Here is a 9221-nt window from a genome sequence, read left to right on the forward strand (position 1 = left end):
CATGCACTCTGTTTTTGTCTTTTAACATTTTCTTCGTGCACCTGTCTCCAAACCAGTACCGCCATCCTGTCTTCCAGGCTGAGAAAGCATGTTAGACCCCACCTGTGTTTTCATTCCTTTCGCCTGCTCTCCTCTTCTCTACTTGCAGCTCCAGTTATCTTCTTTCTTATCTTTTTGCGCTTTAATTTTGCCATTTTTTCCCTCCTATATACGAATACATTTTTCAAGTGAGTTGGCTGTACTCAGTTTCCTTACCTTGCTCATCCCCTAGCTTTCTACTTGGACTTGAGTTCCCATAACTCTGTGGAAAGGGACCTCTTGAAAGACATTATTTTAAAAGTTTCTTAAAGCAAAACTCTTCTACTTGTGTCTATCACTGTAAACCTGGCAGTGTGCGTTATTTGGGGAAGATGTTCCATAGCTTTCATCAGCTTAAGGTCTTCACTCAAACCACACACAGTGTTTATTCCTTTTTCCTTGTGACACAGATGTCATAAGTCTTAATCTTTTCAGATGTCTTAATGCCTTAATCTTTTCTTCTTTCCTAAATAGCTTCATCTTTAGACCTAATGTCCCTGTATCCCTCAACTCTTCCTCACATAACATGAAGTCTAGACCCTCCAACAATCCAATCAGGCCCTGGTTTCCTTTATTCAGATAGTTCTAATTTGTCAGTATGCCCCATAAAATGTGACATCCAGAATTGGACACTTTTTAGTGAATCACGTAGATGATAATGAGCTAAAACCTTCCTTTTTCTGGAAGCTAATATTAATGTTCATGATTTCCTCTCTGCCTGTGAGACACACGTGCATGCACACACGTACACACACAGAAACACACACATATACTGCTGAGAGTTTTAGTCCTGATGAATAACTATAATTAATGCTATATGATCTAGGGATTCCTCTGTACCATTCTTGTAAAACATTATTAAAAATAAAAAATACTCATACATGTATTAAACAAATACGTAGTTATTCAACAGATGTCATGCTATGGTTTCTTTCGTATTTTATTGCTTTTTACAAAACAAGATAGGAATTCAGATGGTGGCCATCTTGCTTATTGAAGACAATTATAATCTGGTCCCATGTCCTTTTCTGTTTTGTCATCCCTTACTCTTCACTCTGAAAGCCCTGCTAAAGTAATCTTCCTTTCCAAAGGAATCCTGGGCTTGAAACTGATGCTGTCTTTCCTCAAAACCAGCAGTGTTGGCTGATTTCAAGCCTGTGTAGCCAGTTTTCAGGACTGGGTTGAAAACCATCTGCTTACTCCTCTGCATCTGATTGATTTTGGAGAACTCAAGTGAGGTTACATATTAAATTCTCAAACATGTATTCCGTAAAAAAAGGAAATGACCAACAATTGTATGATGCTTGCATAAGGCAAATGCCAGTGTTAATTTACAACTGAGGAGCATCAAACCATATTAACAATGGCATATATAATTAGAGAATTACATGCTATTTAACAGATCACATTAGTGTTTTTTTTACATTTTGTAAATTTTTAAAAAATAAGTTAGAATTAGTTTTGTGTCTCTTAAATACTGATTTACAAGTAAGCATGAATAAAGAACCTATTAATTACTACTTAATTGACATTCCTTTGTCTTTGAATCACTTGGATTAAAATTAAGCACTGGTAATACTTCTAATATGTTGTTATGCTTTTTAAATGGAGGAGTTTTAGAAAAAAATCAAAACCTGGCTTAATTTTGCAGAGTAGATCAATTAAATATACAGTCAACTCTCGATTGTTCAAACGAATGGAGGAAAGGATGGAACAAGCATTCCTGTTTCTCTCGTTCCTGCCCCCTCAGACAATTGCTGAGAGCCTCATTCCAAACAAGTTCTTTGGCTTTTCATCTTGATCATGTTATGTGCTCTAGCCTTGTATCCAGGGTGCAGTCTGAAATATGGCTTACCACTGAGTTGGCAAAGTTTCACGTTCTCACATTCTGCTCTTTATATGCTTTTTAAAATCAGTGCTTTAGGATTGTTTTTATACTTTTCAAATTCTTATGAAAATTTGATAACATTGCTAATAGCCTGTTATCCTCATAAAATTAGTTTTATATAAAAACCTTATCTTTGAATTACATTTTATAGATAATTATAACCTTTCAAAAGCATAACCTCATGGTACCAAATTGCTTAAAAAATGTAATATAAAAATTTTATGAGAGTTTTTGTTAAAATTCTTCCAATTTTTTGAATTCCTAATGTATGCAATATTTCTGATCACTATGTAAGTGTTTGTAAAGGGAAGAAATGCGGAAGGAATTTATGTGTGAAAACAGTATGTTGTGTGTATATAATATGTCATTTTCTCTACCAATTAACTGCACACATTGTGCTATTATCCAGACATGAGCATTCATGGGAATGCATGTATCTGGATAACTGTGAGTTGAAATAAACACACCTGCTTTTATTTCAATAACTGCACATTCAAATCCACATAAGGCATTTATTTGAATGTGACCTTCATATACATGAGAGAACATTGGTTTCAGTGTTTGATTTTTCTGTTGCTATTTTGTTGTTGGTGGTTTAAATCTAAAGTAGGGTACAACCTTACGGGTAATGCTTCTCTGGAAAACTTTGCATGCAGAGAAAAGGAAATTCAAAGATAAACCCTATGAAAAACACTGAAATTGTTTTGTCTTATTATGTTTAACCTCAGTGTGTATTGGAGCTAAATTCTTACAGAATGTATTGAAGCCAAAGTGTATGCAACCCATAAACCAGTCTGGAACTCTGCTCCTTTTACTTTAAGTAAATTTAATGATTATTCTTTCCAGAAAAAACCTGTTAGTCTTTGATTTGGAGAATCCTTTTTTCTCAAGAAGCTATTTCCTTGAAAAGTGTGTTAGAATATGTGTCTGAGCTTTAGAAATCATGTTTTCCATTAGGCAATTGAAGTGTTTGTTGTAAGGCTTATTCTTAAAGTCTGTGTAATTGTTCTTCCCCACTCCCCCCACCCCCAATTTAAGTCGTATTTCTGGATAGTTAGTTTTAACTGACCTGAGCCAGAAAATTGAATTAGGATGTCCTTAGAAGTCTTAACTTTGAATTTCCTACTTTTCATTGCATGTAAACTATCAACCACAAATAACAGTTTCAGTTCAAGTTCTAGCTTGTATTTTGCATGTTAAAGCTATAAACAGTCTATTAATGCTGGAAAGAATCTATAGCTATTGTTCTGCTATTGCCTAATTGTTAAATTTACAAAGGAAGACTGATTTTATTTATGTAGACTTGTCTTTCTGTCTTAGGGAGTGAACTACTTTATGTCCAAGGGCATCCTAGATGATTCACCAAAGGAAATAGCAAAGTTTATCTTCTGTACAAGAACACTAAATTGGAAAAAACTCAGAATCTATCTTGATGAAAGGTAAAAAAAAATTAATTTTTCATCAGACATGAGTTAAATACTGCTTTTAATGAGTTAAGTTTTACCTTAAAAACTGTACTACGTAGCATTCATCTAGTTGCAAAATTGAGTGAAGACAGGAAAAAGATTCCTATACCTTGCAGATCATTTCTCTTGCGAGCTGATGAGGAATTTAGCATTGTAAAGGTAAAAAAAAAAAAAGCCCAAGCACAGACGCAAAATGGAAGTCCAGCATCTTTGTGATCGCAGACCGAAACTAGACATAAAATCTAAGTGTTTGGTAACTAAAAGTTCTGAATTTTGAAATTGTCCATATACAAATCAAATGGACAAATAGTACTCAGAAACACAAACCCTATAAGGTGTGTATATTTGCATCATACTACACAAAAGTGTCACATAAAAGCTTGAAAATTCCGGAAGTGTGATTTAATAGCGTGCTTTACAGAGACAGTGCCTCGTATGCTGTTTTGACTTGATAGTCATTCATTTGTCCTCTTGAATTCTGGGTATCAACAGACAGAAAAATATTGTGAAAATATTTTGATGTGACGTCACCGAACTACCATTTTAAAAATTATAGATCTCATAGAAATCTAAAGAATGGCTCAAAAATGTGTTTGTCTTTTCATTGTAATTCTTTTTTTTTTTATTTCTCAGGATTTTTCAACAACAATTTGTATTTATTATATTCCAGGAACTTTGCTAGAAGTAGCAGTATGCAGTTGATTAAAACATAATCCCTGTCCTTGAGGGGTTTATAGTTCAGCATATCGGTCATTGAAAGAAATTTCTTACGTAAAGACGGTGTCATTAACTCTTTTTGTCCTTAAATGCTAGGTACCTAGGGATCAGCAGTTTTTCTTTAAAGAACGAGATATTTCTGTGAATATTTTAGGCTTTGAAGGACATATGTTCTCTATTGCAGCTACTTATAACTTATAACACATGCCATTGTGTCATGAAAGCAGACATAGACAATAAGTAAACAAGTGAGTATAGCTGTGTTCTAGTAAAACTTTATTTATAAAAACAGGCAGTGGGCTGTAGTATTTGGCCCACTAGCTGTAGTTTGCCTATCCCTGCCATAAGCAACTGGTAGAAATTAAGATTTCTATAATCATGGTCATATAATCACACTTGAGTTCAGTAAGGATTGAAGCATATTATAACAAAGTGTGACTATTAGAACGCTATTGATAAAAGATAAGTATATATGCACATATGTACACAAATATTTATAAAATTGTAAACAACCTAAATCTATATCATTAGAATTCTTATATCCATAAGATACGCTACTGTGGAGCCATTTAAATGAAAGAGTTAGATCTTTGTGTAAAGACAGAAAGCTGCTCACAATACACTATATGAAACAAGCAAAAGCAAATTCTAGAACAATATAGGGTATATGTAGACACTTAAAAAAAGTCTACATAAACAATTGTTACCTCTGGTGATGTGGATTGGTATGGAAAGTGAAGATTCTCCTTATTTTCATAATTAAAAAAATAAAGAATTCTGTTTGTCATTTGGATTTAGCCAAGAAGATACTTGAAAAAAAGTTACCATTTTTAATATTGAAAATTCATTTTATAGTTAGAATTTCTAGTTTCACCTTGTTTTGTTATTCTATTCATGAAGATTTTTAAATTGCTTAATTTTATAAACATACTTTGATGTTTTAAAATTTTAAGACACATATACTTTATAGGATTGCTGATATGGTAATCAACAAAGTATTTTCATCCAAAAAATGAATAATCTGTGATTTTTCCCATCATTTTTTTAATAGAGAAAAGTTAACTAAAGCTGTACCTTTTTCTTTTTCTACTAGGAGAGATGTCTTGGATGACCTTGTAACACTGCATAATTTTAGAAATCAGTTCTTGCCCAATGCACTGAGAGAATTTTTTCGTCACATCCATGCCCCTGAAGAGCGCGGAGAGTATCTTGAAACACTTATAACAAAGTTCTCACATAGATTCTGTGCTTGTAACCCTGATTTAATGAGGGAACTTGGCCTTAGTCCTGGTAAGAATGTATATAGTGAATTCCTTCCTGCTCCCATTCCCATCTCTAGGTAAAAATAGTAGTAGATGAGATATTTTTCTCACTATGGGGAAAAATGCTTCCTGTAGTTACAAATACTTGTCTTATTGCTTCTAGCAATAACTAGTTTGTCATAGCTATTATTTACATGTAGTAAATATACTGTTTTAAGAGGAAAGTTAGACTTAGGTATATGAATTCTTTAAAATTCTTGTTTAAGCATTGGATATTTTTACTAGTCTAATCAAAAACTTGAGAGATTATTTTTAAAGCTTTTAATAATACACACATTACATAGGTAACACCTAGAATTTTTCTACTAAAATTTGTTTTTAATACAACTAGTTTTCACTGTTTGTGTGTATGTGTATATGGGCATGGTATAGCCTGAGTCACCTATGTATTTTTTTCATGTGATACGGATTTATTTCTCTCTTCATATCAAAAAATCTTGTTGTGCTTCTCTTACTGCAGAGATTGCAAAGCCTTTTCCTATCATATGAAATTTGCTGAGCATGCTTGTGCAAGACTATCTTTATTAAGACTGCAATATTCGGAAAAATAAACACCACAGTAGTAGCAAGTAGTAGTAGCAAGAATCATGAGGTTCCTTACTGTTTTAACAGTAAACATCAACCATTGCCCTGAACAATATAAAGAAGAAAGTTTTTGTTGCGTGGGCTCAAGTTTAGCAATTTTCTCCCTAAAGATTTACTTTTGAGATTAATATGTAAATTCCATAGACCTTTTAAATACATATCTTAAATGACAAGGGTAATTTAATAAGCTTGTGAGATGTTTACGTTTTATTTTCTAGTACCAAGTTAATACATTTTATTGTCATTAAAAATGCTTTCTAATTAAATTAGGTCTTTGTAAAAGCGTTTGAAAATAAACATCCGACTTTTTTTTTTTTTTTTCCGTACGCGGGCCTCTCACTGTTGTGGCCTCTCCCGTTGCGGAGCACAGGCTCCGGACGTGCAGGCTCAGTGGCGATGGCTCACGGGCCCAGCCGCTCCGCGGCATGTGGGATCTTCCCGGACCGGGGCACGAAGCCGTGTCCCCTGCATCGGCAGGCGGACTCTCAACCACTGCGCCACCATGGAAACCCCCCGACTTTTTTTTAATGGGAAGATATACTGACAGTACAAATGTATTTAATGCGTAGTTGAATGGGAATATCACATTTGAAAGCAAGAGACAAATAAAGCCAATTCTGAAATTTTTAAATTTAGAATGACTTTTTACTATAAACTCCTAAACTATTTGAAGAAAATGCTTACTGAATTGGTGTTCAGTTAGGATGATCGACATCCCTGTTTGCCCAGGAGAGGAGTTTCCTAGGACACAGGACTTTCATCACCAAACTGGGGAAGGCCCAGGCGATTATGTTTAATTATAATCTAATCTTGAGCTTTAGAAATTATGAACAGTTTTGCCTTTGAGACCACAGTTTAAAAACCAGCCAGTAATTCAAGGTGTTTCTTTTTCCTTCCAGATGCTGTCTATGTACTGTGCTACTCTTTGATTCTACTTTCCATTGACCTCACTAGCCCTCATGTGAAGAATAAAATGTCAAAAAGAGAATTTATTCGAAATACCCGCCGTGCTGCTCAGAACATTAGTGAAGATTTTGTGGGGCACCTTTATGACAACATCTACCTTATTGGCCATGTGGCTGCATAAGAGCACAATTGCTAGGACTTTAACTTTTAACTTCAAACTAAAACTACCCAAGGACTTATTTAGAGGATATGGGGGTTACATTAGTGCTGGTCATTCTAGCCTCTGTATACAATCAAGCTTGAGTGTACAACCTTTTTTCTTTTACTCTTTTCTTTTTTAGTAATTTCCTTGGGGAACTAAAGAATTTTGCAGAATTTTTCTTAATTTTGCTTATCATGTTTTGCACAAAGCAGAGCCATTGTCTGACACAGCTGTTTAAGAATGTTAAACTGACATTATACTCTAAAAAAGATGGTATATTTGTGCATTAGATTTGCCTGAAAAAGTTTATTCATTTCCATTCTTTTTTAAAATACCATGTAATGTGTACATATTTAACTAAAAAGATTTATAATCATAATTATTTTATTGTAAAGATTTTAACTAAAGCCTTTCCTTTTTCTCTCAAACTGAGTTCTGAAATTTATTTGATTCTGATATGAAATTATTACTGTCTTCATAAACGTTGGATCTGACTTCAATAGAAAGCAGTACCAGCTTCTCTTTCCTTTGAACTTTGAAGAGAGTATTGATTTGTTACTATGCAAACAGGCACCTATTTTTATAACAGAAATTAATCACTTCATTTTTTAAATTTCTGCATTAGTTAAGTCTCAAGTCCTTTAAACCATAGCAAAACACGTTAAAATCTGTTTCCACACATAAGAACAAAATGTCATTAGAACTTATATCTGAAGTAGTCAAACCTTACTATTCTCCTAATTTTTTTTAATACATTTATTTATTTTATTTATTTATTTTTGGCTGTGTTGGGTCTTTGTTGCTGTGCACAGGATTTCTCCAGTTGAGGCGAGCGGGGGCCACTCTTCCTTGTGCACGGGCTTCTCATTGTGGGGAGCACGGGCTCTAGGCACATGGGCTTCAGTAGTTGCAGCATGCGGTCTCAGTAGTTGTGGCTCGCGGGCTCTAGAGCACAGGCTCAGTAGTTGTGGCACATGGGCTTAGTTGCTCCGCGGCACGTGGGATCTTCCTGGACCAGGACTCGAACCCGTGTCCCCTGTATTGCAGGGGGATGCTTAACCACCGCACCACTAGAGGGCCCTCTCCTAATCTTGATGATTTCTGTTCAGAATCAGTTGGGAAAGGAATATTGTGAATGATGGTAAACAGTCTTTATTCATTCATTCAGTATATATTTATCAAGGGTCTTCCATGTGCTAAGCATTGTGCCAGGTACTAGTGATACCTGGACATGGGCTCTGCCTTCACAGAAGTTACATGATTGGGTAATGAGAGGAAAACTACTGCTTAATGGAGAGCAAACGTATGATGTATATCTTAACAGTTATTTAATCAGTAAAACACTTAACATTGGAATGATAAAGAACAGTGTAGGGCTTCCCTGGTGGCGCAGTGGTTGAGAGTCCGCCTGCCGATGCAGGGGACACGGGTTCGTGCCCCGGTCCGGGAAGATCCCACATGCCGCGGAGCGGAGCGGCTGGGCCCGTGAGCCATGGCCGCTGAGCCTGCGTGTCCAGAGCCTGTGCTCTGCAACGGGAGAGGCCACAACAGGGAGTAGTCCTGCCTTCCAGATCTAGCCCTGATATTACAACTGAACGATGTACTACAGAATTTTCAAAGACAAAACATAAGATAACCAAAACAACTTTTGAAAATCAAAGGGAATTTCAGACTGGTAGTAAACAATTTCTAAGATTCTGAAGCAGATATCTAAATATATTTCACATGTGCATAGTTTTGAATTCTATGACAAAATAATTCTAATAAGTGTACTAGTCAATGTCTTCATAAATGCATACACCTGTGTAAACCAAGCCCATATCAAGATACGCAACCTTACACAATGTATGTGCACTGAACACGGTACCCCTTAATATAAAATATAAACTTTGTAACCATAGAGGTGTATTTACCCCGTCGGTTATCTTATAGTTGTCATCTGTCTTATATATAGCCTATGTTATAAACTCCACAATATAATGGTATAATTTGCTGTGGACAGTCATATATATTTTAAATAAATTAAGAAGAAAAGCTCTTTTGCATTTACCCACATT

At 35.1% G+C, this 9221-nt stretch overlaps 1 protein-coding gene across 1 annotated transcript in view; it reads left to right on the forward strand.

Moving 5' to 3' along the window:
- FBXO8 (F-box protein 8) overlaps positions 1–7592 on the forward strand; it is a 39108-nt gene extending 31516 nt beyond the window's left edge. Inside the window, exons 4-6 of the mRNA XM_024750536.1 lie at positions 3287–3405; positions 5243–5439; positions 6956–7592. Coding sequence (XP_024606304.1) covers positions 3287–3405; positions 5243–5439; positions 6956–7143 — 504 coding nt within the window. The 3' untranslated portion in view covers positions 7144–7592. The remainder of the gene's footprint in view (positions 1–3286; positions 3406–5242; positions 5440–6955) is intronic.
- The last annotated feature ends 1629 nt before the right edge of the window (positions 7593–9221 follow it).

Source organism: Neophocaena asiaeorientalis, unplaced genomic scaffold (assembly GCF_003031525.2).
Source record: "Neophocaena asiaeorientalis asiaeorientalis breed wild unplaced genomic scaffold, Neophocaena_asiaeorientalis_V1.1 scaffold180, whole genome shotgun sequence".
Taxonomy (NCBI): Eukaryota; Metazoa; Chordata; class Mammalia; order Artiodactyla; family Phocoenidae; genus Neophocaena; species Neophocaena asiaeorientalis.